The 15,775-nt window shown below is 40.6% G+C and overlaps 1 protein-coding gene across 1 annotated transcript in view; it reads left to right on the top strand.

Moving 5' to 3' along the window:
* Positions 1–15,775, top strand: part of LOC139726095 (hydrocephalus-inducing protein homolog) — a 96,028-nt gene that overhangs the window by 34,233 nt on the left and 46,020 nt on the right. The window contains exons 35-50 of the mRNA XM_071637178.1: positions 1,392–1,412; positions 3,005–3,151; positions 4,014–4,253; positions 4,925–5,138; positions 5,900–6,103; positions 6,639–6,803; positions 7,592–7,846; positions 8,555–8,886; positions 9,298–9,481; positions 10,485–10,629; positions 11,224–11,307; positions 11,763–12,020; positions 12,539–12,711; positions 13,814–13,980; positions 14,666–14,839; positions 15,435–15,586. Of these exons, the coding sequence (XP_071493279.1) occupies positions 1,392–1,412; positions 3,005–3,151; positions 4,014–4,253; positions 4,925–5,138; positions 5,900–6,103; positions 6,639–6,803; positions 7,592–7,846; positions 8,555–8,886; positions 9,298–9,481; positions 10,485–10,629; positions 11,224–11,307; positions 11,763–12,020; positions 12,539–12,711; positions 13,814–13,980; positions 14,666–14,839; positions 15,435–15,586 (2,915 nt within the window). The remainder of the gene's footprint in view (positions 1–1,391; positions 1,413–3,004; positions 3,152–4,013; positions 4,254–4,924; positions 5,139–5,899; positions 6,104–6,638; positions 6,804–7,591; positions 7,847–8,554; positions 8,887–9,297; positions 9,482–10,484; positions 10,630–11,223; positions 11,308–11,762; positions 12,021–12,538; positions 12,712–13,813; positions 13,981–14,665; positions 14,840–15,434; positions 15,587–15,775) is intronic.

Below are 15,775 nucleotides of genomic sequence, written 5' to 3'. Positions count from 1 at the left end.
TCTCAGATAAAAACGCTGTGACAATTTTTGCCCCCATCCATGAAGGGTGCTGCAGGCATCTCGTTTAGATTTGTCATTCCTTTTCTTTCTCTTGAATTTTAGTAGATTAATGATGAGGAGTATAACTTAAAATGCTGACTAGTGTATAATGTCCAAATTTGCAAGCATGCCTTTATCGTTAAAGAGCGGACAGGAATAAAATCCGTAGATGTAGTGTTTAATAGCTCTGGCATTTTCATCACAACATTCATGGCATGAGGAAGAGGCAAGGGTCTGTGCTTAGAGTGCCCGTGTGCGGCAGTGATGTGTTATTCCACTGATCAAGTGTCATTGTTGTAATGTGTGAGTGAGCACATTTTGCAGGTGAACGTGATTGGTGTGTTTGAAGTTCAAAGCAATGCCAGAGTCTCTTCAAATATGTGGCTTTTTTATAAAACACTTGATGAATTTGCAGTTTGATTTGTTTGCGAATGTTACAAGCCACAGAGTTTTCTGCTGTAAGTTGTCTACACTATGTTTCAATTTCCACATGACTCACTTCTTGTGAAGGAATATACATTAAAAAGGGAATAATAAGAAAATGGATAATGGTGGTTGCCTTGATAGACCGGCTCTTCCATTTTTCCTGAATTGTATCATCTGTATTTGAACCTGCAGCTTCTTCAATGTTGCTGATTCATAAATGTTTTTGTAACATTATTGTAAACATATGGAAACAAAATTTTGATATACTATCAGAGACCAATAAAGATGAATCTGAATGAATCTGAATCTGATACCTTCTCAGATCACATTCAGACTTTGTGCATAACACATGGCAAACAATTGATGCGGAGATTTTTTTTCCACTTGCATACTTTCATAGTGCCCCTTTAATCCAGTAGATCCATGTGCTTGGGAAGTCACCCTCGAGAATCTGTGTGAAGTGTGTGATGTGGACAGCTTTAAAGACCCGTGTAGCGTGGGGATTTGTGCTGTGGGGAGACTGGCCCTATTTGGATTTATCAGAGAATCCCTGAAACAAATTGTGTGTTGCTTTTTTTACTGATCTCTGTGTCAGTACACACACAGCCAAAGAATCTCAACTGGAATCAAATGTACATACACTGTAATGAGCTTTCACTTCAGTGCAGTATACATTGATGTTGCTGATGGGCAAGCAGGCTGCATAAGTCACGGCTTTCAAATGTACTCCCACTGGGCAGAGAATTAAGATCAATTCATTTGGGCGACTGTTCTCCTCCCCACTGTACCGGGTCTTTAAAATTGCAGGTTTCTAGCATTCCTTACTGTGAAATCATCTTGAAGACAGTTAAATTCACTTTGAAAAAAAAAAATGAGAGAACTATTCTTGTGTCCCTATCTCCTGACGGTACCTTTGCATCCGCCAGGCTTTGGAGAAGCAGATGAAGGTATCTCGGCCAAGCTTCCTTTTTCTGTTTTCTCTCACGGCTTTGTTTGCACATTTCACTTCTTTTTTTTTTCCTCGTAATTGATGTTGCTGTATAGTGCTGTTTTGCTGTGGCTTTGCATTTGAAATTGGCTATGTCTGCCATATTCCCACCTTGCATTGTAAAGTGCATGGCATGTCACAAACCATTATGTAGCACGTTGTGGCAGAGACGAATATAATGGAAATGTAATATAAATGAAATTGTAATGGTGTTTGCTTGTCATCCAGGAAAATGTCTGCAGCAGCCGTATTTCCTTGAAGTATTAAGTCTAGTATATTCCAATCAAAAGAAATAAGTGACTAAAAACTTCAACTTTGCTCTTTTGTATGCAAAGAGGAATAATTTGCAAAAATAAGACTGTAAAACAGTTTGCACAGTAGAACCCTTTGTATCCTTGTAAACTCTGTAAGTACACTCGTGTCCTAGAATGAAGCACCTAATGAAATAATATGAGTACAAATTTGCACTTTAATGGGTACAGTCTAACACAAATTTGATTGAATAGCTGGATTGAATTTGATAGCCAACATCCAAATACATATGTGATAGTTACTAACCATCCTAATATTTTCTTTTGCTTGAATAACTAAACCTAGACTGATGTGAACTGATGAAATATGTTCACTAAAGACAGGTTTGCTTGTAACATGTATTCAGCTTGACCCTGATATGTAACTTGTAGCATTGTAGCACTTTTAGTGTGATTTAAGAGAAGACATGTTTTATTTGCATAGCTCTCAAGCATGTGTAGAAAATATGGAAGCTTTGTACATTGTAGTTCCATGCATGGCATTGAATGACCACCATATCTATGAAAGCAGACTTTTGTAACAAGCATGGATTGAATATCCTGTCCTCTGTTGCGCCTCCAGAAACAACAAAGCATCCTCAGTTTGATGTATTTGTCAGAGATGCCAACTGTAACTTTTCTTTCAGTATATTGCACTTTTTTTTTCCAAAAAGATATTGCAAGTCTAATGGAAAACAGTGCTTTTACCCAAATTGAATTATTACACGATGTCTTTTGCAGGAAAGGTAAAAATGCAGCTTTTCCTCCAAAATATGCCTTGTCAGCCCTAAGAATACTGCAGTGCTGTTTACAAGGTTGGCATCCCTGATTCGTGGTTTGAAAAACAAAAAACTTTTCTGCCATTGCTTTATCACCATTGTAGCATGTTTGTACTTTTACTGAATATACCTGCAATTGTAGTGATGCAGTATATACTGTTTCTCCATATGAACTGCCTTTGAACTGAAATGAGCTATTTTTATGGAGAGCAGTCATGTCAAACAAAAGATTGATAGGCAATTAATTAGTTTTTCATCTCATTACTCGTTTTATTTCATTTCCAACACATGATAACATCATTCGAATACGCATAACACAAAAATGTAATGAAAAGCAAACTGTGAACTGTGATACGATTTTTAGAATTTCGTAACAAATACCAGTTGCATTCTTTGGGATATTTTCTGTGAAGTATGATAATTCTGACCCACAGCTGATGCCTGCAGCAGACTAAATTCAGGATCGTTTGATTATTTTCCAGGTGGACAAGCACATGCCCCTCCACCTACGGCGGAAGCTGAAGCCAGCCAGAGCCATGCCCCGCAACTTTGAGATGATGCCTCCGACTGGTATGCTGCTTCCGGGTCAGAGGGTCAACGTACAGGTCAAGTTTATGCCCACAGAAGAGGTCAGTCATATTTGAAACTATCACACTCACTGTGTCTTCTGAAACACTTACCATACTGCAAAATAAAATCATAAAGTTCATGACTTTGAAGTGATTTTTTTTTTCTGTTTCATAGATGTAGTGGCAAACATGATTTCCAAACTTTGTAGTTAGATATGGTGTCAGACCCTAACTGTGTGAAATTTTGTGAAAGTGGCTTTTCATTATTGAGTTAAGTTATTATTAACTAGATGCAAAATAAACAGAAATTCTGAACTGCCTGACCAGCTCTGAAAAAGCCGAAAGTTTTTGTTTCCGATGTAAACTTTGCATGGTTGTCTTTAAATCTTTGAATATTTGTTCTGCCTGGTATGAATTCTCTGCAGTACAAATTATACAGAGAGAATTCAAAGAATGCTATATACACGTATGCAATATATGTGAATCTAAATTTTTCTGTGAATCAGGATTTCCTGCCAATTTTACAGGTGGTGAATTTTGTGATCATGGAGTAGTGCAGTGGATGGAGAAATGTACTTGGGCACATCACATTCCTGTTGGGATCAGATTTTATATTATCATGTGTTGTTAAATTCTCAAAGAGCACCTGACTTGCAAAATTTGTGAAAATAAAACTCCGGCAAATTATATGGCGTGTACAGTATCTGAATAATTTCTGTTCGCAGAGTTCAGGAGTACCAATTAGCATTAGCCAAGATAATGACACCATTTTTTTTAATGTCCACGGCAAAACCATCTGATGTATTCTTTAAGTCTGTTTATCCTTTTGACAAAAAGAGTGTTTAGTCACTCAGAATGTGTTGTGACCCCTTTCTTGGTCATTCATGAAGCCACTTTGCCCCCCCCCCCCCCCTTCATACAGAAACTGTACTCGGACCGCATGACACTCCGTATCAACCAGAGTAGCCAGCGACTGACCATGATGGCCACCGGCATCGGGCTGGAGCCGCGGCTGGAGCTGAGCCAGTCGCTGCTGGAGTTTGGCCCCATCCTGCCCCACAGCACTGGGGATGAGAAGGATGTGATTGTCAAGAACCCTTGCTCCTTCCCCATCGAGTTCTACTCCCTAGAGTTTGACAAGCAGTATCTTAATGAGGAAAAGGTTGGTTGACATTGTTACAATCAATGTTTTGTGTCTTCCTAACACATTATCTCTTCATTCTTTTTCAACCATCCATTTTTTAAAATGTGTATATTCTTTTGTTTTGTTTTGAATGATCAATCCAATTGTTGATCAGCTTAAATTTTCTTTGTGCTATAGGCCCATGTTCAATTTCCTTTGGTGTGAATAGCAGTTTTCAAGATTTCACAATCTCCTGGCAGATTAGCTATTGACCAGTAATTACTATAATGACACATTTACTGTTGATTATGCTAGATGTGATGTGATGCAATACAATACAGTGTAACTCTGGATTCTGGGACAATTACTGCCAGATAGTTACCCCCAGACACTACCCCTGGACAATTACCCCTTCCCTTCCCCTTCCACTTACCCTGATCCTAACCCTAATCCAAATTCTAACCCTAAATCTAACCCTAACCATAACCCTAATCTTTACTCTATTGAGACCCTATCACTAGTCAGTATTTACCCATGGAATAATTGTCCTCAGTGGGTAATTGTCCTGATACTGTTACTGTAATGATGCTTGTTTCTCAACGTACACTGTAGGTAGTCCTCAAAATTTGAAAGGGAGATATAAGGTACAGATGCATAGAAGATGGTGATTGATTTCATGCTTACATTGCTTTGCCACCCATAAAAAACAGATGCTGCGACTGATGAAAGACTACGACGAGCATGGCACACTGCTACTTCCTCCCCGCATCCCCGGAGAGAAGCTCCCCTCAGAGATCACTGACTTCTTTGACGAACAGAAGAGACGACTGGAGGAGGAGGAGGAGAAGGAGAAGGCCAGGGTGGAGGCCGAGCTGGCAGCCAGGGCAGCGGCAGCCGCTGCTGCAGAGACTCTGACAGTAGAAGGTGAGAAATCTTGTTAAACCTTTGGGAACCTTTACCTCAAAATATCATTAACATGAAATGTCCTTCAGTTGTTACTAGTAACATGAGAATTGATTGGTGAAATCAACCCTTTAAACCTCTGGGAACCACTATCTCAAAATATCATCAACATTAAAATATCATTAACATGAAATGTTCTTCAGTTGCCAGCATTGGTATGAGAGTTAATTGCTGAAATGGCTCATAATTGGCCCTAGTTCTTGTTGTGGAAGAATTTTTTGTGCGTTCTCTCTCTATGTACAATTGTACTTGTCAGTCTAGATCTGAAGATCTGAACGTTCATGTTAAAAGCAGCACAGAAAATATGAACACGTCAGCCACTGTGATAATATTGTTGGCTTTATGTTGCATGTTAAAATGCAGAATGTTGGCTGCTGTGGTCATTTTACCTCAGATGATTACAAGCTTTTCAGACTACATAATTTTGATTGTAAGCACAGCGACTTGTATGACATAATTTAAGTTCCATAACTCTCATATTTTAAGTCCAATCCATCTGTACTCCTTTACTTGTACTCTATTAATTTGGGTACCACCAATATCCAAAAGCACGATTGTAGAGCCCAGTCACAAATGCACTTTGAAACAAGGCTGGCTGGGAGGCATTTGCCTATTAGCTGTACCCCCAATTGATGCCGGCTTGGAAAGGGTGTGGTATGACTCGCCGTTAACCACAAGAGTTTGAATCCCCTTTATTTGATACCACCTGTGTGCCGTTACAGGAGACGAGAGCCAAGCAGCACCAGGCTCTGCAGCCACGTCCAGAGCCCCCACCAACCAGCCAGCTCCACCGCCTACCGTGCTGGCCTCGGAGGATGCGGGGCAGCAGGCATCAGTGGTGGGAGATGGGGAGAAGGATGGAGGGAAGTCAGCCGTAGAGGGCGCCCCTCCTGATGGTGACAAACCAGGAGAGGATGAGACTCAAGGTAGGGCACTCTGTCTCTCTCATTTTGTTGAAGCTATATCAACACTGCATTTGTATGAAATTTGAGTACTTTTGATTGAAAAGAGCCTTCACTTTTTTTCTATAGTTCAATATGTATGCACTCTCTTGATGAATGTACGTGTTGGCATGAGAGATGGGTTGTTGAAACTTGTGTATGAGAAACTTGAAACATGTGTACGAGAATGTCTACTTCTATGAATTACAGAGCTTCCAAATCTCCCTGATTCTGCAGAAGGTTTCCTGAAAGCTTAGATATTCCATCGTGTCCTAACTAGAGAATATAGATATCTGATTTGAAAACTTATCTTTGCCCATTGAGACGCGTGTAAAACACAAGTATCTTACTGTGTACTTTGGGGAACTGCCCTGATTTTGGTGTGGGAATGCTAGCAGCCCTGGAATTGTAAATGATGATAATGATGATGGTACTGAAAGTAATAATAATGAACTCCTTCAAAATGCATGTTTCATCTCTAATAATAAGAAGCTCATGCCCCTGTCTTTGATCACTGCAGACAAGAAGGATACTGCCAGCACAGTGGGTGTGGGCGAACTCATTGAGGTGACCCCCGTTTCGGCCTCCATCGCCAGGCACCTTGGCATCGACCTCTCCCCAGAGGGCAAGGCAGCTATGAGGAGGCGTGGCCTGGCCCTGGTGGTCCATGGAGCACCCCTCTCTGGTGAAATTTCTCACATTATTTATCCCCTCATTTTTTCTGCCACCTCCACTTCAGCAATCTGTGTATTAGTCTTTTCCTCAGCAGATTATTCTTTCATCTTTTATTTTTCCAGAGGAAGAGTGCATTGCCTGTTGAAATGATGTATAAAACCACATGTTTTGTGCAAATGTCTGTCTATAAGCACAGTGGGAATGCCACACATCATTTTCAAGCCCTTCAAAATATCCACCAGACAAGAAAATATCTGCTGGTAGTATTTTAACTAAAAAAGAAATAAAGTCCTTTTATGTTTTTAAGTAGAAAATAATGGTAAGGGTTGAAGATTACTCAATGGGATAAATACTCTGCTGTAACAGTTGTTTCATGAGTTGTACGTGGATCACACATTCACAACTTTGTGTTCACAGATTGCAGTAGGTGTCCTGTTAGAAATAAGAGTGCCTTGTATTCAAGGTGTATATCCATCAGAGGATGAATACTCCAGTTTGTAGTAGCTAAAAGTGAACAAATGTCTCAGATTCTAGATTTTAGAAAATGCATTGAATTAAAAATCCAATGCTGTGGAAGATAGCTTCTGTAAAATGCAAATGATTATCACTTGAAGCACAGGCCTCAAAGACAAAGACTTTCCTTCGTCCTAGTGAGCTTACTAACTTTACAATTACGTCAAGTATGGAGGGATAACTGCATGAATGCTGATGATAAAGCTTGGTACAGTGTCAGGGCACATGAAGGGTGAATACATCACTTACTGAAGTATTAACATCTATAACCCTATCAATCTGCAGGTAAGACGACCACATCCATTGCCCTGGCCAAACACTACGAGGCTGCTCTGCTGACTGTGGACAGCGTGGTCTTGGATGCCATCTCCAATGGCAACACGCCGGCGGGCCTCAAGGCCCGGGAGATGTGTGCCCAGATGGCCCGGGCCCAGCTGGCCCGAGAGGGAGAGGGCAGCGAGGGTCAAGCCCACGGCACTGGGGGCGCACTCAGCATGGAGGCGGTCCATGCACATACACAGGGACTAGGAGCAGCTTCAGGTAACCGAAATATGCAATGTGATATCTCTGTCTTAATACATGCCTGGTGAAAACATTTCGTAGTTAGCCCATAAATTGTAACTTGCCTCGTGTTTGCATCTAAAGTATGTGCATCATTGGCTTTCTGTTTAAGTCATCAAAATCATCAAAATAAAAGGAAAGTATTTAAGCTTCCTTGCTGTTTTTTTTTCTGATATCCTGAAGCTCTTGTCCTGTTTTACACATTTTTCCTTTAATACATATTGCTTAAAGTCCAGAGTTAGTAGTAGAGTAAGTGGTAATATTGAAGTAATTTTGCATGTGTCTTCAAATCCCCTCTATCAATTACTTGTAACCTCTTCCAACCTCTCTTGTGTTAATATTGTGCTCTGTTTGAGTCAACTCATTCATGTTTTCTTATAGATATTTAGGCATTATGTTTTGAATCTTTGACAATGTGAGCATGAACAAGGCACATTTAAACAGCATTTCTAATTGATTATACATGTATTGCATACAAAATCACATCAGTATCTTACACTTGATAAGGACACAAAGAAAATTGACTTCAAACTGATACAGTCACTGCGCATAATCAATTTCAGGGTTACTAGGTGCTTTGTGAAATAATTATTCATAATTTTAGTGAGTATTCCACAGAATTATTACTTTATTTACTACAAGTGATGGTGGAGAACTAAATTTATTGTCGTCTTTCCATGTCATCAGGATCAGTGATGGGTGCTGGTGGAGCCCCGTCGGTGATCAGCAACCGCAAGACGAGCACCATCTCAGGCCACAAGCCCGCTTTTAGCGTTGTGGGCGGCGACGACGGTGCTACGACAACGGGCGGAGCCAAACCGGAAAAGGCAGACAAGAAGGAGAAGAAGGGGGCCAAGCAGGAGGGCGACACCACCACCCAGCTCTCCTCTAGCCCGCCCCCGGCTGCACCCATCGCCCGCCGGCTCAGCGTCAGTGCCAGCGTGGCCGGGGAGGAAGGACTGATGAGCTGCATCCTGCCGGAGGAGCTGCTGGTGGAGATCTTGGCGGAGCGCATGCAGGTATGAAGGGGAGGATGATAGATAGGACAGAAATTGTTTGCAAGTAGAGGATGATTGATAAAAGTAAGCTAGAAGATATGTATTCAGGTTACAGACAATGGATGGAAATTGATGGAGACCTCATAAGATAGACAGACAGGCAAAATAGTTGATCGTACTGGCTAAAGAGGATTAAAAGAAAAGAGAAAGAATATTGCATTGAAGTGAACCGAATATAGGGAGTGTATGTTGGAGGGTGTGTCTGAGATAAGGTAGGATTGACAGAAGAAATTGAAACAAAGAATGTAGCAACATAGATAGAGGAGGATTTTACAAAGAGGTCAGTAAAAGTAAATATGCATGCAGGTTAGGGAAGATTGGCAAAAGGGAAAGAATAATATCAAATATCACATTCTTTGATTTGAACAACAGCTGAATGACTGCCACAAGGGTGTTGTGTTTGACGGCATGGAGACCCTCTTCAGCCCCAACCAGACGGCTACATCCAAGGCCCTCCTCAAGGCCTTCAACAACAGGAAATACATCTACTTTGTCACCCTCAAGCTGGAGCAGGCTGTGCTGCAGGCCAGGGAGAGGAGGCTGCAGGAAGAGAAAGGTAGGTTGATGCCATGCCCACCCACAGGAGATGTAAGGTTGCCACGCCCATCCAAAGGAGATGTAGGTTGCTAGACCCACCCAAATGAGATATAGGTTGCCACACCCACCCAAATGAGATGTAGGGCGCCACGCCCACCGAAATGAGATGTAGGTTGCCACACCCACCCAAATGAGATGTAGGTTGCCATGCCCACGGAAATGAGATGTAGGTTGCTACACCCACCAATAGGAGATTTCAGAATCTGTGCTCAAATTTATTGATTTTCGGGGGGGGGGGGGGGGGGGGTGTTGCTTTGTGAGTGACGGTGCGCATGTGTGTCCGTATATATCTGTGTGTGGGCAATCATTTCACACAGATTTAGACACTTGTTGGTTTTCAACAAGTGACATGTTGCAACTAATTGACAAATTACCCTTTGTCGACATGAAGAGACACTGATTATTCATTTTTTTTTTGAGTAGTATAGCCATGATGAAATGACTTTATATTGGGCATCATTATAGGTAATAATTCGGGTAATTCAGGTTTAAATAATCATGGGCCATACATACTCCGGTGGGATTCAAACCCACAACCTGATTGCTAGACAGACGTCATATCCACTAGACCAACACTGTACTAGACTACCAGGAGGTCATGGGTTCGAATTCCAACCAAGTATGTACGACCCATGATTTTTATCGTGACTACTCCTAAAACCACTGAATAATCAGTATTTATTTATGTTGAAGGGTAGGTCAATTAGTTGCAATAAAAACAACTCAACTCAGGTTCCATGTAATCTGCTGGTGTCATTATCTAGATTATGGGACTTTGCTGATGATTTGATAAATCAAATACTTCTCTGTAATTGACCAAAGATAACAAAAACAACAACAATAAAACCAATGGTGATCATTCACAAGTGTTGCCATCTAATAGAAGAGTATTTCTGGCTTTATGAAACTTAACCCTGTTACACCCATATACCATCCCCTGCCATTTGTCTCCAATTTTTCAGAGCAACAAGAGATGGAGGAGGAGGAGTTGGAACGTCAGCGTCTGGAGGAGATGTCTGAGGATGAGTATGATGCCCTGAGTGAGGAGGAGAAGGCCAAGATAGACCAGAAGAGACTCAAGGCCAAGAAAGAGAGACTCATGAAGAAGTGAGACCTTTGTCTTTTCTCTCTTCCCAACCATTGACTTTACTATCAAATCCAGTCGTTCGTTTCCGCTCATTGACTTTGGTAACTGGAAAGTCCTCTCTTCTGTTCAGATAAGAATATGCAAGCTATATAATCATTTTGCTTGAGAGCTGTGAAAGGCAGCTTTTTCCAAGTAAATAATGCTGTAAGAATTGGCCATTTTGTGCACCAATGTCTGCACATTCAACACCATCCTGTTGTATATGCACTAGAGTCATTTTTTTTTCAAATTCATGATAGTTGCCTGACAGATGGTCTTTTGACACTCTGAGTTTGATTAATTCTCTGCTAGTTTAGATCAAAAAAGCATACATTTACTCCAGTAATTGTCAGGTAAACAAGATGGAATTTTGGTATGACAGCTGCAAATTTTCATCATGCAACTATCTTGAGTAATCTATTGTTCAATTTTAAAACATAGAGCCAAAATACATTGCAATGTAATTTCTACTGTGAAATTGTAATGTTACCATTGTTTTTTCACTGTCGGCATACCATGTCACTCTTTCCCTGAGATCGCAGCTGCAACAAATTGATGTTTTCTTTTTCTCACAGGGAAATGGAGGAGCGTCTTGAGCGAGAACGTAAAGAGAGGGAGTTGCTGGCCCTGATGGAGGAGAAGAAGTTGGAGGATGACAAGTAAGAGATTCTATTTCAGTTCTTGTTACTGTAAAACAAGACATTTTTCCATGCATGAAACTTTCGTAGATTGCACGAGGAGCCAAGTTTCGTGAAAGTAAAATGCGTGTGAAAAGTGTTTGTCAGTTTACATAATGCATTGATTGCTAATGGCGATTTGTGAAAGCTTCATGTTGCGCAAAAGGTCGTCAGATCCCAAGTGGCAAAAGTTTCAAGCTGCAAATGTTTCTGGTTTTGCAGTATCTTCAGTTCCTGGTATTTCCTGAGAACACCACTGAGAAATATATTTGGCATTTAAGTGTGAAAAATTATAGGACTGGTGCCTTCAACTGATTTTCATAGCTGAAGAGTATTTGCTTGGACTGAAGAAAAGGTAATTGATTTTTCTTTAGGTGTAGTTGTAGAATGAGTCATACAAAATGACTGTATTTGGTTTATTCTTTTGTACTTCCCAGAGCTAAGAAGAAGAAAGGAGGCAAGCAGGGCGACAAGGATAGCACCAAAGGTGGTGGGGCCCTGGGCCCGGGCCAGGCCAAGAAGGGCCAGGACGGCAAGGCAGCCCTGACCACCAGCCAGGTGGCCATGAAGAAGGGCCCTCAGGACCCCTCGGCCATGTCTGACCATGCCCTCAAGGGGGTGCAGTCTGTGGCCACAGAGCGGCCGGAGTCCCACGGGACAGCCGGCAGTGACCAGCCCCAGGATGAGGGGACAAAGTATGTGAAACTTATTCTCTCCTGCTATCCTCAAAAAACTACATGTGTATGTTCAATAGGAGAGTTCTTGTTTCAAATTGTCTCATTTTGTGTCCAGCTCAGAGGATTTTGCATTGACAGGAATGCTACAGATTGGTTTTGCATGGGAACAACTTAGATCCAACAGTTTACTACCAGCTGTATTTCGCCGCAGAATGTGAAGAAATTTATCAAAATGTAGTGATGGCTGTCAGTATTGCCAGCCCATTTTAAAATGTTCATTGCTGATTATACAGCTTGTTGCAATTTTCTGGCTTGTACACAAAGAACAACAAAACCCAAATGATTAATCAAGAGAGTATTGTTGGCTCAGTTCTAGTCATGACCAATGTTCTAACTTTATCCTTTTTTATAAACAAAAAGAAATCAGTATTTAGGTGACTTGACAATGAAATCTTTACTGTAGATACAATTAAGATAGATGAGTGATTTACTGCTTCTTGATATGACACAAAATTGATCGGTCATACTGTTCCCAGGAAAAAGAAGAAGGACAAGGGACGACCGATCTCCAACGAGGTGGTGGTCGAGCCCGAGGTGGAGAAGGACCCTGCTAAGGAGGCAGAGATGCTGCTTACCAACCGCTTCAAGGCCTTTGAGCATGGCATGAAGGATATCGACAAGATACTGGCTCGCTGGGACAGGACCACAGGTACAGTGCCAGGCTCAGGCAACGACTCCCTTTAGTTCAGTTCAGTTCAGTTTAGTTCAATTTATTTTCATATTTCCGTTTTTCTCAAAGAAATTACAAAACAACATACAGTAATACAAGTGAGAATACAACATGTATGCAACCACATGTTTTGATTGCATTGAAAACAGAACATATTGAACACAAATGTGAATGGTCATATTGTGATGTAAAGGTGTCGCAAGGAAATAATAGAAATATGATGGGCGTACATAAAAGCTAGCTTGTAAAACTGTAGGTTCCAAAATTCATAGGTGTGGAATTATCACAGAAAACAGATCTGTATATCTTGACCAACTAAAATTATTATTGATACTGAAATCAATATTAAAGGACAAGTTCACCTTCATAAACATAAGAATTGAGAAAATGCAACAATATTAGTAGAACACATCAGTGAAAGTTTGAGGAAACTTGGACAATCGATGCAAAAGTTATGAATTTTTTCAATTTTTGTGTTGGAACCGCTGGATGAGGAGACTACTACAGCTTGTGAGTCATGTGCGTACAACAGTATAAAGAAAATATAAAAGAAAATTCAACATATTTTCACTTTTTTCGCATAATAAAAGAGCAATTGACTTGCCTCTTTCTAAAGGCAGGGGGAATAATATTACCCATAACATTTATTGGTAACGAGTCAGGGGAATGTGCACTTTTTTCAAAAGATGGAATTTTGTGAAATTCTCTTTATATTTTCCTTATATTGTTGTACGCATGTGACATCTAAGTTATTCATACACTGCAGTAGTCTTCTCATCCAGCGGGTACTGCAAAAAAAACTTCAAAAATTCATAACTTTTGAACGGATTGTCTGATTTTCCTCAAACTTTCAATGATGTGTTCTACTAATATTGCTACATTCTCTCAATCCTTATGTTTATGAAGGTGAACTTGTCCTTTAAGGAATGAACTAATAGACCTTATGTTGTGTCGACCTATCCGTTAAATAAGTCTGTTACATATCCTGATGTTTGAATAAAAAAACAACAAACCAAAACGAGAAAAAAGACCTTCTGCTAATATTCCATGCCACCTTGTGATTGTCCTTCCATCATTCCAGGCCAGATTGTTCCTGACCCAGCGGGTGATGACATGGACACCGAGGAGATCCCCGCCCATCCTCCCTCAGGCAGGAAGGGCAAGACCAAGGCAGAGAAGGAGAAAGAGAAGGAGCGAGAGAGGGAACGTTTGGAGAGGGAGAGGTTGGAACGTGAGAAGGCAGAAAAGGTGGGTGCTACATAGAAGATAGTAAGGCACGACATGAGAATAGTGTTGAGATATCATGAGATAAGAATTGAATCTGTGCATCATGTTATCACACAAGGCTGAAGAGTGCAGTTAATTTTCTCAATCTTAAATTCATTTTTGACACCTTTAATAGAGGATTGTAATGCTGATAATGCTGCTGATGATGGTAGTGATGATAACAATGATGATGTTCATTAATGCTGATGATGATGAAGATGATATACTGAGGATAATGACACTGAGGATGAAGATAAGGATGTTGATCAATGATGATGATGATACTGAGGTTGCTGCTGATGATATTGACGTTAGATAATGATGATGATGATAACGATGTTGATTGATAATAATGTTGGTCAATGATTATGATGAAGATGTACTGAGAATGAATATGATGATGATAATGATATTGATAAATGATGATTATAATATTGTTGATTGATGATGATAATGAAGATGACAGCAAGAGTGAAGTTAATGATGTTAACCAAGATGATCAATAGCGATGAGAAACAATGTTGATCGATGATGATGATGATAATGATGATGATAGCTATGTTTATTGATGATGATGATGATGATGATGAGGATGAAGATGATGACGATGATGATAATGAAGCAGCTACAGTAGAAGGTCAGTACATCCCTGTCTCCTTCCACATAGGCCTTGGCTGAATCTGGAGAGCAGGGTGAGGCTAAGGAGGGAGAAGGAGAAGGGAAGGAGGCGGAGGAGAAGGAGCAGCTCGGAGTGCCCAACATCGTCATCGATGCCAGCGAGCCAGATGACATGATGGGACAGAAGATACTGGACATGGAGCAACTGCCATCCTGCATGGAGGTAAGTTTGTCAATGTGCTCAATTTTATCGTTTTTTTTATGTTATTGCTGAACTGTGAGAAGACAAGTTAGAATTAAAAAGATTTCAACACAAATCAAAACAGCTGTTAATCATATAGGGTAACTCTTGTGGTTTTTCATATGAGACTTGATGCCAACTACACTTCAGGAACAATTGTCATTGCTAGAGAGTATCCTGATATGTATACATTGGTAATAAGTTGTATTAATTTTTTTTTTTCATTGGTCTGTCGCTCATCTATTCCTGCTTTCATTTAGAATAACTCTCTCTCTCTCTCTCTCTCTCTCTCTCTGTCTGTCTCTCAGGAAATATATAATCCTTGCTGTATGATTGTGATGCTGCCATGCAGCAGACTGCCAGAAGTATTGAATTTTTCAAATTCATTAAATTCTTCCAGAAAGTTGTTAAATTTACGTCGATGTAAGGGAATTTGTTAATCAGTTGCAGTGTGGAATTTGAAGGGAATTTCAAGATGAGCACAAGTATCTTTCAAGTGCTGTCCATCCCAGTGTGCCAAGAATTTCTGAATCATTGTAGTGCACCTGTTAATTTTGTATGTGTTGTTTGATCCAAGGTCTTGGACGGACTTGGTCTTGGTCCCAGCGGTCCACCCATTCCACCACCGGCTACTTTCTCTGTCATCCCCTACCCGGTCAAGCGCAAGGCACCCTTGGGCTTTGATCCCCTGGGCCACTACTACTTCGTTGCTTCATCGCCAGATGACCCGTGAGTAACTCAGATCTGTTCATACTCTCTATTCAATACCAGACAAATCAGTTTGCTGCCTGGTCTTAAGCATGATTCAGTGTGAAAATGTGTAGCTGGATATTTGCTAGATATTCAAAATGCAATACATCATTGGGGGTGTAGACTAGCCTGATTCAAAGGATATTTTGAAAATGCCCTGAACACAGT

The sequence above is a fragment of the Diadema antillarum genome, unplaced genomic scaffold (assembly GCF_040938485.1).
Source record: "Diadema antillarum isolate AM-2024a unplaced genomic scaffold, OU_Dant_1.0 scf00000017, whole genome shotgun sequence".
NCBI lineage: Eukaryota > Metazoa > Echinodermata > Echinoidea > Diadematoida > Diadematidae > Diadema > Diadema antillarum.
This window is presented reverse-complemented; position numbering and strand designations above follow the sequence as displayed.